At 42.8% G+C, this 15,771-nt stretch overlaps 1 protein-coding gene across 1 annotated transcript in view; it reads right to left on the bottom strand.

The window, feature by feature from the left end:
* Positions 1–15,771, bottom strand: part of FBXW2 (F-box and WD repeat domain containing 2) — a 34,085-nt gene that overhangs the window by 15,036 nt on the left and 3,278 nt on the right. The window contains exons 2-4 of the mRNA XM_068973870.1: positions 13,174–13,683; positions 2,791–2,985; positions 658–791 (exon numbers count right to left, since the gene is read on the bottom strand). Of these exons, the coding sequence (XP_068829971.1) occupies positions 658–791; positions 2,791–2,985; positions 13,174–13,663 (819 nt within the window). The 5' untranslated portion in view covers positions 13,664–13,683. The remainder of the gene's footprint in view (positions 1–657; positions 792–2,790; positions 2,986–13,173; positions 13,684–15,771) is intronic.

The following is a 15,771-nucleotide window of genomic DNA, read 5'->3' on the forward strand; positions in this document are numbered from 1 at the left end:
ATATCTTGCAATGTTACATGTTTTAGTTCTAACAGATTTCTGATGCCATCACCAAAATATTATCATGCATTCGCAAATCCTGAGAGTTCTGCCTCTTCCTTTCCAACATGGATGCCTTTTTTCCTTCTGCTGCTCTGGCTGCAACTTCCCATTACATGCTGAAGAAAAGTGGCTAGAGACCAGCACAGTGGTGTTTCAGAGAGCCTGCACATCTCTCTCTGTTCCACTTCCAGCAAGAGCTTTCTTTTTCAAAATGAAAATTGCTTTTCTGATTTAAAAAGAAACGTGCTTATCCTAAAGGGAAAAAAGTACTCACAACTTCACAAGAAATAGTCACCTTCAACACTTCAGTGCAAAAACACATTCAGAAACTATCATCATACTCTACGCAGCTTTTCATATAACCTGTTTTACTCACCCGCTCTGTCCACCTAATATACTGTGAGCACCCTCCCATGTCCACTGCCGTTCGTCCACTAACTTACCGAGCGCCTTTCACATGCTGGTCTCTGCTGTACGCCATCATGCCTTGGGGTTGTATCTACTCCATCTTATGGCTCATCTGCCACTTACGAGTCAGTGTCTGCCATCCTCCAACCTGCCCCCAGCTTCCCCACCCTCGGCAAGAGCGACGTCAGCATCAGTGAGTCTTCTTACCTTGGTGACCCACTCTGTGTGCCCCGTGAGCGTGTTCAGGCAGGTCCCAGCAGAGAGAGCCCACACCTTCACAGTGAAGTCTGCAGAGCCACTCACCAAGATGTCCAGCTCGTCATTGTAGTCGACACTGAACACTAGTATACACAACACACACCAAGTTAACACACGCCTTTGCCTGCGGGTCATGTATAACAGTAACACTCATTCTTCCTAGCTGCCCAATTATGTGATTTCTTAACCAGAACTACTGTAAGAAGGGTGCTTTCTCAACCAGCATTTTTTTGCTAAAAAAAAAAAAAAAAAAATACCCATTTCAAAATTCTTATTATTATAGCTTATTATCCTAAGGATGGAAAGTCCCTGGAATATACAATCTCTCATATTTGTACTAGCTTCACAGTCAAACAACTGTAGGAGATCCTGGCATTTCTTCTCAGGATGGAGAAGAAAAATAGGTGGACCTACTGAGATTTGTACTATTTATTGCAGTAAGATAAAATGTCAAGAGTATTCATACTCAGGAAAAGCCAGTGTAATGAGAAAAACAAAGCAAAGGTCTTAAGTTCAGACTGAGCCATTCTCTCAAACCGTCTGATTTTCTTCAGACCTATATCCCTGGCACCTAAAACAGTGCCTGAGTATAACTAGTACTTGTTTTCAAATACCTGTCAAGCTCTAAAGGGACACCAGGGACCCAGAGATGAAGACACTGCTCTTTTCTTTAAGGAACTCTGACTAAGTGAGGGATGGAGAAGGAAGGCAAAAAAAAAAGTAAACGTTTACCTCTTGCTAGGGGAACACCAAGGAGAATGACTAACTCTGCCCAGGGCTATCAGGGAGGACATCAGGGAAGAGGCGATATTGGAGGTGGGCCCTGAAGGATGAGTAGAGTTTATCAAGAAAAGAAAGAGAATACGCAGGTAGAGGCAACAGCGGAGGCACGGAGTTAGGAGAAGCCACAGCGACGTCTTGCGAACAGCAAGGAGGAAATTTTTTAGAACAGGGCTCTCTAAGCTGAGCAGGTATAAAATCACCTGGAACAGGTGCGATCCTTGACAATGCGGAATACTGCACTCAGTTGGATACATAAGCTCCATATTAAGTCATATATCTTCAAATATTAACTACTACAAACAAGTGATAGCAGCCTGAAGAAAAATGTACAGGATGACACACAAAATGGGGGGGTGCAGATTCGGGGGGGTTTATGGTGTTTTTCTTTTTGCCATAAAACAGCTAAATTTACTTTAAAGAATTACTGAGCACCACGCAAGGAATTCAGGACCTAAGGGTGAATAAGACAGGTGGGATCCCTGCCCTTCCAGAAATGACAGGTTGGTAGGGAACCAGTTACCATACTCACTTGGATGACGGGTGTTACACAGGTTACTGGAAGCCTACAGCAGAGAAACTCAACCTGTTTAGGGTGTCCAGGAAGGCGCTCGTAAATGTGATGCTCAAGAGCACAGACTGTGACTCTCAGAGGCGAATGCAGCGGGTAATGGGGGGCAGGGGAGGCGAAGGGAACTCGATCACACAATTTCTACACAAAGCTCCAGGATACGATGTGCCAGAGGAGACGCTCTGGTCAAAAGGCTTCGTTCAGATGACCAGCTTACAGACCAAGGCTGCTGCAACCTCATCAGGAAATATGCAGCTATCTCCTTTTCATCTTGTCTCTCAGCAGTGAGATTAACATCAACCAAGCTCCAATTTGATGTAATCTGTGTAGTCACTACTAAGGATTTCCGGTCCTAATTCTACAAATAAAGTGGACTAAATTTACATTTACTCAATTTGGAGGTATGGAATTTGATCAAAACAAAGGGGGCCGATTGTGCAAACAGGAAATAAATGAAACAGAAGAAAAGAAGAACTGCCTCTCCTAGCCTAAGGGTATAAAGGCATTACGAGTTAAAAAATGGGCCAAGGAAAGCAAAATTCGAGGTAAAATTGTAAGAATAACCTGAATAAAGGGATTAACTGTACTGACTGAAAATGTAGGGGGAATGACTGATTAAATTAAAAAACAAAAAAAACAAAAAAAACAAAAGAGGGATCACATTCTTGGCCCCTGGCTTTAAGCAATGTGGTTAAAGTAACTGTGGAAAGCCTTGAAGAAAGGCGACCCACCCGCCCCCGTGTGCCCCCGGAAGTGCTGGGTCCTGGCTCCGGAGCTCCACTCCCAGCAGGCCACAGTGTTGTCAAAGGAGCCTGTCACAAGCTTCTGCTCATCAAACTTCACCGCAGCACAAGTGTGGGTCTGGATGCCATAAACACACTGCCCTGTGCTCACATCCCACAGTTTTGCAGACAAGTCATCTGACCCTTCAAGAGAAAAACAGGGAGGTTAATAAGAAGACAAACACTAAGGAAGTAACATCAGTCCCCAAAGATGGCATCCTTAAAGGAGAACTTAACTTTCTCCAGCACTCCCACTTTATAGCTAGGGAAAACCAAAGCAGAGAGAGGAACATAGCCTGTTCTGCGTCGCCAAAACAGTGCTAGCAGCCCTGGGACCAACTCCAAGCCTTGGTTTACTCCTTTTCCCTAAATGTTCCAGGTTATAGAGCCGTGTTAGACTGGCACATCCCTTGGTGCGTCCACTTATAAACTTCCCTAAATCTCTGGCTATCATAAGCTCTCTCTGACTTAAGCTTAAAACGATGGGAATTACCTATCACTGCATGTATACACTTGCCTGCCTATCCATTATCCAACAACTCTGAACAAACAAAGAACGCTGAAATAGTAAAGCTGTAGGCTGGAACATGTTCCACTCTAAGGCAAGTCAAAGACAAGCCCTGATCGATCACTGGTTAACTTCTATAAAGTCTAACTGCTAATTTCTTAAGCCATCCCAAAATGTGTGAAGGAGCTTCAAAGAAAACAAGACATAAACTATTCCAGACGTTCACAACAATTCAGCAAAGAGTTTGTAAAGTCTCTTAAGATTATGCAAAATAAAAGGCAGGTTTTACTTCTGCCTCTGATGAAAACTGCGTAACAATTCACAACATTACTGCTCAGTAACCAAGTCATGTCTAACTCTTTGTGGCCCCATGGACTGTAGCCCACCAGGCTCCTCTGTCCATGGCATTTCCCAGGCAAGCATACTGGAGTGGGTTGCCATTTCCTCCTCCAGGGGACTTTGCAGACCCAGGGATCGAACCCATGTCTCCTGCACTGCAGACAGATTCTTTACCACTGAGCCACTGGGGAAATCACATTTAAAATCCTAATGATTAATTCATGTTTCACAATTTATCTTTATAAAATATTAAGAATTAACAAAGAGAAAGTCATTTTGAAGATACATAAATGTAATTCCTGTAATAAGGACATGGTATCTTGAGAAAGCACCAACTGATCAGTTTTCCAAAAGCTTACATGACTAAATAAAGCCAGCCACAATTCCACCTTTAAGGACTGATCAAGAGCCACTGTTTCAGACAACGGAAAAATATCTATCAGTTATGAAAGAGCAGAGCAGAAATTTCAGCCTGGGAAATCCACGAGAGCATACTCGAATGAAGGCTCTATTTGTTGTCATTGTACTATTTAGGGATTCAGTTTCCTTTCTAGAAAATGAAAGGTGAGACTTGGCTAGTGGTTCTCAAAGGCATATGAGGCATCAGAATCAACTGGAGAGCTTTATCAAGACATACATGCTAGGCCTTATCTTCAGAGATTCTAACTCAGAACATCTGAGGCAAGAGCCAATAATCAGAAAAACTTGCCAGGTGAACTTATTAGCAATGCACTGAGGACCAATGAGCTAAGAACAATCCTATCTGATAGATAAGGCAAGCCACATACGCAATGAAAATTTTTCTAATATTTACTTTAAAAAGTACAAAAAAGGAAACAATTTTAAACTCAGTACGCCGAAAAACATTATCAGCTAATGTAATCAATACAGAAATTTATTAATGAAATGGTTCACATTCTAAGTCTTCAAAACCCAGCACGCATTTCCTGTTTCACGTCTCAGTTTGAGCTAGCCTTATCTCAGGTGTGGTGAGTGGCTACCCCAGTGGACAGCACAGGTCCAGACAACCTTTAAGGTCCTCTCAGATTTTTGGCAGAGTCATCATTTTGTGGCTCTATTTCCAGGAAGCTGAAGCAGGGAGAGGAAACACATCTGGCCCTAGCTGAGCCTGGTTCTGATTTATGGCCAGTGTTTCACAGAGTCGTCTTCACTCATTCAACCCATTTTAGAGAACTTTTATGTCAGGTAGGTGCGGGGAGCCAGCACGGGAGATCCCACCCATGACAAGGTCCTGCGGAGAGGCCTGAGGGGCAAGGCAAGTCAGGCTTCAGGGGTTCCCCCTGGGTTTTCCCGAGCATCTACCCCGAAACCAAAACCTGTCTGTTTACCGTCTGCTATACTCTACTCTTCTGACATTACCGCCTTTTCTCTGGAAAGAGTTAATTCAGAGCTCCAGTGAACAGTCTCCTGCACATGAAAAGAACCCCTCTGACGGCTCTCTAACTTGCCTAACAGCTGGGGACCTTACAATCCGTGGATTGTTTACAGCCCCCAACCGTGAGAGGCACGAAGCTCAAAACATCTTAAAGATATAGAGCCTTTTAGAGTTAAGAGTTTGGTGAAGAGTTTGTTGAGTCAATGACTGCTGCCAGGCTTCCATATCCTTTATCTTTTAGGCACCTGGGAGGATATTAATCCATGTAATTGGAATGCAGAAATAGGAATATAGTAGTTTTGATGTTAGCAACACTAGACTTTTGAGTTACTTTTCTCTTTGTTATAAATCACTGTACTTCTTTCATCGTTATAAATTATTGTCTTTGCTATGTAACAATGTAACTTTATTTAGTGCTTTCTGAGAGTGGCACCAGACTTTGGGAAGAACAACACTGTTAAGGCAAATAAGTCTTCTGGTTGACAAACCCTTATCAGGAAAGGGCTGTAAAATGTTAATTGGCCTTCTGGCCAGAAGATGATGTAAATCACGTAAGACTTGTGTACACAACTAGGTAAGCAGAGAGAGAGCCTGGTCTCAGTAAGAGTCAGGGCTGCTGACGCTGCCTAATTTTATATTACCCATAGAGGATGGGCCAGCCACTGGACTGGTTTCCCCCGTGTGGTCTGTTCTCCTTCTCTCCTTTTCTGGCTGAATTCCCATCTGGAGCGGGGAGGCTCGCCATGTCTACTTACTTGCCCCAGCTTCTAAGATCCGTGAGAGAGGGAGCCTAAGGCGGGGCACCCCCAATACTCAAGCGGGCGCCGGTGGCCCAGCGCAGACGGTGCAAGTTCCTAGTCTGGAACTTTACTGGTTTTCCATGTAAACCAAGTTATTCAGCCTCTTTCTCCACTAACTTCCCCACTATACTATTTCTTCCTAATCTCTCTTATATTTCTAGTTAAATAATTCTTTCTAAGATGCCACGCCGTCTCCGCTTCAAATTACCCTGGATCCACCGGGGCTGGACCCCGGCAGGCAGGGATCCTGCTCTTATGGTGCTTGGTCTTCCAAGGAAGACAGAAAGGCTAAACAAGCAGTAACAACTCAGTAAAGTGGCGGGCAGCACAAAAGCCCACAGCAAATCCGAGGAGGGGACGAAAGGAGACAGCACCCCAGATGAGGTTCCGCTGGGTTCACGGCTGCGCTCCTCAGCGTCAAGGGCTTCCACAAACACGCCCTAGGAGACAGCACGCCCGGCTCCACACTACACACTCTGATTTGCTAACCCTAACCCTTGGTGTAGGACTGTTTGAAGAAGGAATTTCATGGCTTAAAAAATACCCAAACTTGGGACTTCCCTGGTGATCCAGCGGTTAAGACTCCAAGCTCCCAATGCCAGTGGCACGGGTTAATCACTGGCCAGGGAACTAAGACCTCACATGCCACATGGCACCACCAAAAATAAATAAACAAGAATAAATACTCTACAAAATTAAAAATTTTCTTTCAATATTAACAAGTTGAAATCTAAAGGATGAGTAAAGTGATCGGCACTCTCCCCCCAGTCAAAAAATAAGAGAAAAGGTCAACAGTATACGCCAGAGCTCAGCCAAACTTTTCCTGTAAAAGCCTGGGCAGTAAAATAGATTAGTCTTCTGGAGCCACAGTCTCCGGGGCAATTACCCCACTCTGCTGGATCTGGCCCCTGTGGTTTGTGGTTTACCAATCCTGGGAATGTAACTATTTAAGTACCTATTAAATACCTCTATTTATTACAGAAATATACGTGGACACGCATTAGGGTCGATTCATAAAGAACTCCTTGAACCCATTCTATTAATAAAAACTAGGTAGGAATTACTGGCAATGCTTGTCAAAATGCACTGCCTCAAACACCCTGACAACAGTTCAGTGTGACCGGGAAGTCGTGGGAAAGGTCAGGATGGCGAACTGGGTACGGAGGGAGCTCAACTATGACCTCATCCGCATTTCTGAAAGACCTCTGTGGCAGCATCACCGGAAACGACGTGAAGGGGAGCAAAGCTGGACGCAGGAAGGCCACTTATAAACCAGGACGGAGGATACACAAAACGTGGCCTATACGTCAAAGGGTTACTATTCAGCCTCAAAAAGGAAGGAAACTCTGACACAGGCAACCACACGGAGGAACCACGGAGACATCACGCTAAGCAACATAAAGTCGGCCACAAAAGCGCAAATGCTGCTCAGAGTCCACCCAAGAGGCGCCTAGAGCGCTCACATTCAGAGAAAGGAGCATGGTGGTTGCCTGGGGCTGTGGGAGGAGAGGAGGTGTCAGTGATTAATGAATACGATTTCACTTTGAGAAGATGCAAAGAGTTCTAGAGACTGACGGTGGTGATGTCTGTGCAACGACAAGAATGTACTTAATGGCACTGAACCGTGCATTTAAAACGGTTAAAATGGTAAATCTTCTATTTTCCCACACTTTGTTAAAAAAAAAGGGCGGGGGAGGAGATTATCCAATGTCATAGAGGAAAACATTAAGCCGTTCAATTTCACACCATAATAAACATCAGAGAACAATCAGGCTGGGCTGCACTCCGTTTTACAAGGCATAAGCCTAACTTCAACTGCTAAGCCTTTAGGAGCCATTATTCCATCCTCTTTTGCTTTGTGTCAACCTTCTTCATAGACTCTCATTTGCTGTGCTGACCAACCCAACATGTTTTCAAAGAGGTCATCAATGACACTGTGTAGAGAGGAAAGTGAAATAACTGAATGCAGACTATTTTTCATTACATGAAAGGGGGGAAAAGCCCTCTCAATTCAGAGAACAGGGGGAAAACAATAATTACAGACACGGGTAATGCAACAAAGGTGAGCAGAAAAATGAGCTGCAATGCAAACAGAGTTAGCTATCTTATCAAGCTAAGTTTAAATATTTAACCGGTAGAATCAGATCTCAGCCCTCAAACCACCTGAGTCATTTGACTCTGTTAACCAACTGAATAAACATTTACTAGTGCCTCTTTCGGAGAAGGCAATGGCACCCCACTCCGGTACTCTTGTCTGGAAAATCCCATGGACGGAGGAGCCTGGTAGGCTGCAGTCCATGGGGTTGCCAAGAGTCAGACATGACTGAGTGACTTCACTTTCACTTTTCACTTTCATGCATTGGAGAAGGAAATGGCAACCCACTCCAGTGTTCTTGCCTGGAGAATCCCAGGGACGGCGGAGCCTGGTGGGCTGCCGTCTATGGGGTCGCACAGAGTTGGACACGACTGAAGCGACTTAGCAGCAGCAGCAGTGCCTCTCTAAGACAGGCAACTTTCATTCTCCCTTTAAAACCCTATTACCCTTCTGTCTCTTTGCCTCTCCCCAATCCACCCTACACTGTGCATTCTTTCTCCTCTCTCCATCTCCTTTTAAAATTTCACCTGCAGCCACAGTTATGATGTGACTAACTCCTAAATCATTCTCTCTAGCCCTGAGCACTCTCGAAAGCTCTTACCCTGCATTTGCAGATATTACGGGAATCTCCACTTCAAGTCCAATCAGATTCAGTTCATCCCACACTGAACTCCATCCATCCTCTTGCCTTTGTCCTCAGTTTCTATTCTCTCATAGTGCTACCTTCGCATTCATACACGCAGCTAGAAGACTTCGGTCACCTTTGAAATATCCCTATTCCTTGCCACATACCCAATTCACTGCCAAATCCTGTCATTTCTGTTTCAATAGCTGCTCTTCCATTCAACTGCTACTTTCAAAAATCTCTACCCGTAGTATCCTGTATCTAGACCGATTTAAACTCATCTGAACTGCAACAGACTAGTAGTTTAATTTGGAAGCTCGAGATCTGTTAGAAGGTATCAGAAGAGTTAATATCTTCTGGGGGAACACTTTAGAAGCGGCAGGGTGGCTTCACTGTCACAGCGAGGACATCGCTGGCCTCCGCTCGGTAGAGCCCGGGGATGCTGGACACACGGTAGCGTCTGCAGGGCACAGAGAGAGTCGCCCGTGCTCTGCATGGCATCTCGAAGGTCCTGCCGGGCATTCCTAAGTGTAAGGCTTACTCTTAGCTACCTGAGCCCAATTTTTGCTGTTTTACAAAGCAAACGAGCGGGTTAACTGTGTGCTTAATTTTCTATGAGTATAACCATCAGATAAACTGAGGAAAGATGTCCTTTCCTGGGGACTCTGCTAAGAGCTTTTCCTCATTTGAAAAGATAAAGTCGTGGATGGTATCTGTGACACAAATGCAACCTTCTACAGTCACAGGTGCCATGCTCACAATGACAGTACATGATGAGGTGCAGACACCTCCTTACCACCTTCTGGAACAGCCGCGGTTGAGCATGTCTTCAATGTTACTGTAAATTACAGTTCTCTAATTTCTCCTCTCGGTCAGACTTTGGCTGTTATACTGATTTCTAAAATGGGTATGTATAGATAAGCTGCTTCCATGACTTTTAATTCATGATAGGGGGATATTGTAAAATCTTGTAAAAAGAGGACCCAAGTCTGACAGAAACAAGAAACATAGTTTCTTTGAAGTGGAAGGCTCTGAACCTGACTTTCTGCTCAAAAATCATTCAGAGTTCACAGAAAACTGTCCAAATACATGTTCACGGCATTCCAGCCCAAACCTATTTCTTCAGATCACATTCTAAGAGTCTTAGAGTCCCTGATCATATTCCCAGATTTTGGTATTCTCCTCCGCCATGCTTGGACCTTTCCATGCCTTTAGAGTGCTTCTCCTCTTACTGGAAAACCCTGACTGTGTGTATCAAACCTTCAAAATGTATACATTCTTCAAGACCCAACATAAACACTACTCTGCTTTCTCAAATCAAGAAACCATCCCTTCTTTTGAACAACCACATAATTTTATTTTCCTCATACAGTCCAACCACGTCATTTTTTTTGGTTGGTCTCTCTTTTAATTACGATACAACTGACAGACAACACTGTATTAATTCTAGGTGTATAATGTAACGATTTGACATCTGTATATAATGTGAAATATTCACAACAAAACTAGTTAAATACATCATCTGATCATATCTCCTTTATAGCGCTTGTTTGTCTCATTTCCCTGCCTGTAAGGCAGGGGTCACAATATAGCCATTTATAGGTTGAATATGATCCAACCACAACATTTTAAAAATTTGAATAAAACTTAGAAAATTAATACTTTTTGTAAAAAATGAGGCTATTTCACAAAAACCTAGACTCCTGAAAAGTCAGATCTGACGATTCAGAGTCTGAATTCCACACGAGAATTCTCTACTACAGTAGAGCAGCAGCTCCCCGTGTCAGTGTTTGCTTATTAGCCACAGTCCACACAGAGACCTTCTTTCACTCAGTCAGGTTACCTTCCTGGTCACAGCATGTACATTCTTTGAGGAAAGAACAATTCTAATTCAGCTACGCATGCTTGCGCTGCCTGTCACACAGTAGGCATTTTAGAAATAAATATCTACTGAACAGCACAAAGCACAATAGGTCCCTTTCTTACCATTTCAGAAATGAGCAGAATTTCTGAAATTCTGAACAGACGTACAATCTCATACAACCACACAATCTATACCATGCTAATGTTAGCATTATTAAACCTTTCGGTAATACTGTTCCACTGCTTGCTTAAGGGCTAATCTGAGTCACTAAATTTACTGCCAAATTCAGAATTTCCCAGTTGAAAACAGTGAAAAGACAAGCTCTTAAGTGACAAGGTGATACAAACACATTTAATTCTATGAAAAATATTTCTTGCTAGTAACAGTCTCAGGAATGCTGCTTTAAACAAATGCTTTGAATCATTTTCAACAGCATACTTTTCCATAAGCAAAGCCCGTGAATTTAATCATACTAAAAATAAGATAGCATATAGACTCACCTGGAGAATAATCATAAAATGCAGGGTTGTGTCCACAGTCATCTGTAGATATTAACCTCCCAGGTGATTAGGGAATTCAGTGAATGTATTCCATTCACCTCTGGGCCAAGTAACTGAGGTTTTACTGAATTTCAAAAGTGAACTTTAACAAGACATTAAAAAAAAAAAAAAGCTGGAGCTAGTTCTGAAAATGAGTCAACTGCCAGTATTGATCCAAGTGTGAGTAAGTGGCAAGTTTAAAGGCAATATGGCATCTTAATCTTAAAAGAGAAACAAAAACCTGCCAGTGATTATGAGGCAAAAAAGAATGCTGAAAGTCATCACCACAGGTGGCAAAGTACATCAAAGTACAGAAGGACAGATGATGCTGTTCCAATAATCAGGCTTTTAATAGGACAGGGCAAGTAATATGAGCATGGAGTAACCTCACGATGACAAGCAAAACCATGAAGTATCTTAAATGTTTATTTTATAAAACTGACAGTGTTGAGCATTTCAGAAGATGTCACCACATAAGAAAATGGACATCCTCAATGAATAAAGAAATTCAATTTTAAAACAGTCTTCAGAAATCACACCTCTCTTAAAAATATTAAACTGAGTATGTGGGATTCTGAGGGAGAAGCAGGTTCACCTTAGACTTTGCTGTGGGCACAGCATCAACTCAATACATCTGGAAAGGACACTAAGAGGGGCTATAAAGGCATTCAAGCTTCGGGATCTGGTGACTCTGCTCTGAGGCTTCTGCCTCAAATGAATAATCCAAACAGAAACAATAACGCAGACAAAACTATCCATAAAAACAGGAACACCCTGAATACGCACTAGTACGGAAATGGCTAAATGATGACATATTTACACAAAGAAACAGCACACGACAGCTGTGTGGTTTGCGTAACACTCAAGTGTTTGTCAGAAATCATTCTGGAGGAAGAAACACATGGAATGTCCCTGTGCTGCGCTCAGTCGCTCAGTCGGGTCTGATTCTTTGTGATCCCGCAGATGGCAGCCTGTCAGGCTCCTCTGTCCATGGGATTTTCCAAGCAGGAATACTGCAGTGGGTTGCCACTTCCTACTCCAGGGAATCTGCCTAACCCAGGGATCAACTTGTGTCTCCTGCATTGGCAGGCGGCTTCTTTACCACTGCACCACCTGGGAAGCCCAATACTGTATATCATATATGATGGAAGTGAACAGCACTGTGATCACTGATAAGATGATCCAGAACCTTGAGCCATTCTAAACTTCGCTTAGTCATTATATGCAACACCCATCAACATGTACTGCCTGAAACATGGGCACCAACTATATAATCCCATGTGGAAACACATGCCCATTATAATTGGAAGACGCACATAATTCTAACTTTAATCATTACATTTATAATAAAAAGTTACTTAACTACTTGTTGTTATTGCTGTTTAGTCACTAAGTCGTGTCTGACTCTTTCACGACCTAACAGACCACAGCCTGCCAGGCTCCTCTGTTCGTAGGATTTCCCAGGCAAGAACACTGGAGCAGGTTGCCATTCCCTTCTCCAGGGGATCTTCTTGACTCAGAGATCAAACCCACACCTCCTGCATTGGCAGGCGAACTCTTTACCACTGAGCGACCAAGGAAGGCCTGCTTGCGGAGTTTTAAAATATCCAACTATTTCCATTCCCATGCCCAAACTCTTCTAAATTCTTCTCAGAACCACAAGATCTTAGAGCAAGAGAAATAGCTCCCTTTGCATATTTTAAATACAAGGAAACAAACACAGAGAGGTTTCATAATTCTTTCAAAATGAATTATTTGCTAGGACCAGACAGTAACTTTTCTACAGTTTTTTTCCCCCAAAATTACTGCTGCTAAAAAAAAAAAAAAAAAACCCAACATGAGGGACTGTATATGGGAAAAAAGCATAGAAAAACGCAGTCAGAGCTTTCAGACTCATATCACACTTATAAAAATTGTCTGGAGCTTTCTTCTCATAAAATTTTATAAAAATAATTGTCTTCTCAGAGTGAAAAAGGATAAAGGGGTGGTGGAGGGGAGAGGAGGAACCAGTCCGGGACGGAGCATCTATCTATGCCATCACAGGTATCTCAGATAATTAACGACTGCCATTCTCAAGCCTGAGGAGTACGTTGTTCTGTCTGTAAGATTACACTCCACGAAACACAAAAATTAAAAAGAAAAAAAAATAGGTCCAGGCTCTCTTACCTGTACACAGAAGTCCATCTTTGTAGTAAAGTGCATACACTCTGGCACTGTGTCCAATTAAAGATGAGGTCTCAAAGGCTTCATGGTCCTCCAGTTGCTTCATTCTCAAAATAGCCTTCAAATAAACCTTCTTCCAGTGCAAAGCGTCCTGAACGGAATCATCTATCTGCCAGCCCAGACTCTTACAGGCGGCCTGCCACACCTCCGTACAGGCACTTATCACCTTATTCCACTGTTTAGAGACGAGGCAGCATGTGAGTAAAGTCTGAGGGTCAAGCCATTTTAACAAATAAAAACTGAGCTCCAGGGGAAGGAGTTTGAGGAAGTCCCGCTTGAGCAGAGTCTCCAGGTTATTGGAGAGGTGTCTGAGCTGGACTGCCCCACTCAGACTAATCAGGTGATCCAGAGTTTCATTTTTCTGCAAGTCCGTCAGAGAAAGAAATGTAACAGAAATGTTATCAAGCCATGTCTCAAAGTCCTTTCTCTCCATAAGGTTATGGAAAAATTTACCTGTGGCACATCAAAATATTGTATTAGTTCTGCTCAAAAAGACCGTTCAAGCAAGACTGCTAACAAATGAAGTATTAAAAATTAGTGCAAAAATCTGTTACAACTTTAGAGCTTAGTTACATTACAACTTTACACTTAATACATTGTATTTATCTGAAACAATTTCCATGCGCATAGAAGAAAACATTTGAGAAAACATACTTTAACAAATCATGACCTCCAAAACAACTCAGTGAAGCTACTTTTGGTGCGTGCGCCTTGCTCCTTCTGAAGTCTAGCACATGCTACATGCATCTTCACAGTAAAAGATTTACAGTATTCATTCTTTATGAAACAGTGTATTCTGTATAATAGAACCCCCATCAAAATCATCATGACTCCATTTTCTTAAATACACTCTATTTGGGCAGGAAAATCACAAAAATAAGCACAAAGATGTGACCCCCAGAAAGTAAGTCTCTAGACCAGTAACTTGAGACATCAGTTACCAGGCTAGGTATAACCTGACCTGTTACAGGGATCACAGAACTGACTACTAGCTTTTGCAATAGATGCTTAGGCAAAAAGGTTTGGGGAAGAAAAATAAGTAGATGCAATGTTATATGGCTCTGGTGTTCCGGTTCTTCCACTTCCCTTATGGCATTGCCTGTTAGAACATGAATCACCAAAAGCCTTATCTGGCCTTACATGGTCTGTTTTAATAAGATTAATATGAGCTGGTGACATCTCTTAACCTCATGTGTCCCCAAGAGCCATGAGGGTCCTGGAGGTGTGCACAAATAAGACAAATTAGTCATCCTGATGCTTACAAGACGCACGAAGAAAGGTACCATTTCCTTCACTTAGCGCATGAGGAAGCTGCAGGTCAGAGAAGGTAAGTGATTTGCCTACAGCCAACTGTGCTATTAAAATAGCAACAGAACAGACAGGAAGCCAGTGCTCCCAAGGTCGGGACTCCTCCAGCTTCCATCAGGAGAATCACAGCCTGGTGGTAAGATCTGGGAGCACCGAGTCCCTCTGACTATAACATCTCTCCCTTTAGGCTAACTGGACCCCCCCTCAAAAAAAGACAAGTATCCATCAATCCATAATATGTCAAGGTGTCTACCCACTCTTAACAATGGGGACTAACTAATGGGAAGAAGAAAAAGTAAAGCAAATCGGTGAAAACCACCTTTCCCAAGATCAGCCATGTTGACTGATATTAGTGCCGGGCAATAGGTACATGGTTTTGTTTTTTTTTTTAATTAGATTTTTATGTGTTGAAACACTTCAATGATTAAAAAAAAAAACTTTCCTTGTAATCTGACCAGTTTCCCATCATACTGTCATACTAATTTTAAAAGCTAATGTCCAAATTAAAGTGAAAGCGGAAAGTAAATTCATTTATCAGTTCAGTTGCTTAGTCGTGTCCAACTCTTTGCAACCCCATGGACAGAAGCACACCAGGCTTCCCTGTCCACCACCAACTCCCAGAGCTTGCTAGATCTCATGTCCACTGAGCTGATGAAGCCATCCAACCATCTCATCCTCTGTCATCCCCTTCTCCTCCTGCTTTCAATCTTTCCCAGCATCAGGGTTTTTTCCAATGAGTCAGTTCTTCACTTCAGGTGGCCAAAGGATTGGAGCTTCAGCATCAGTCCTTCCAATGAATATTCAGGACTGATGTCCTTTAGGATCGACTGGCTGGATCTCCCTGCAGCCCAAGAGACTCTCAAGAGTCTTCTTCAACACCACAGTTCAAAAGTATGAATTCTTCAGTGCTCAGTTTTCTTTATGGTCCAACTCACATCCATACATGACTACTGGAAAAACCAAAGCTTTGACTAGACGGACCTTTGTCGGCAAAGTAACGCCTCCGCTTTTTAGTATGTTGTTTAGGTTGGCCATAGCTTTTCTTCCAAGGAGCAAGTGTCTTTTAATCTCATGGCTGCAGTCACTATCTGCAGTGATTTTGGAGCCCGAGAAAATAATGTCACTGTTTCCATTGTTTCCCCATCTATTTGCCATGAAGTGATGGGACGAGATGCCATGATCATTTATCTGGTTTACACAAATAGTCAGATCTCACTGTCCAACTTCATTAAT

This window comes from Capricornis sumatraensis, chromosome 6 (assembly GCF_032405125.1).
Source record: "Capricornis sumatraensis isolate serow.1 chromosome 6, serow.2, whole genome shotgun sequence".
Lineage (NCBI taxonomy): Eukaryota > Metazoa > Chordata > Mammalia > Artiodactyla > Bovidae > Capricornis > Capricornis sumatraensis.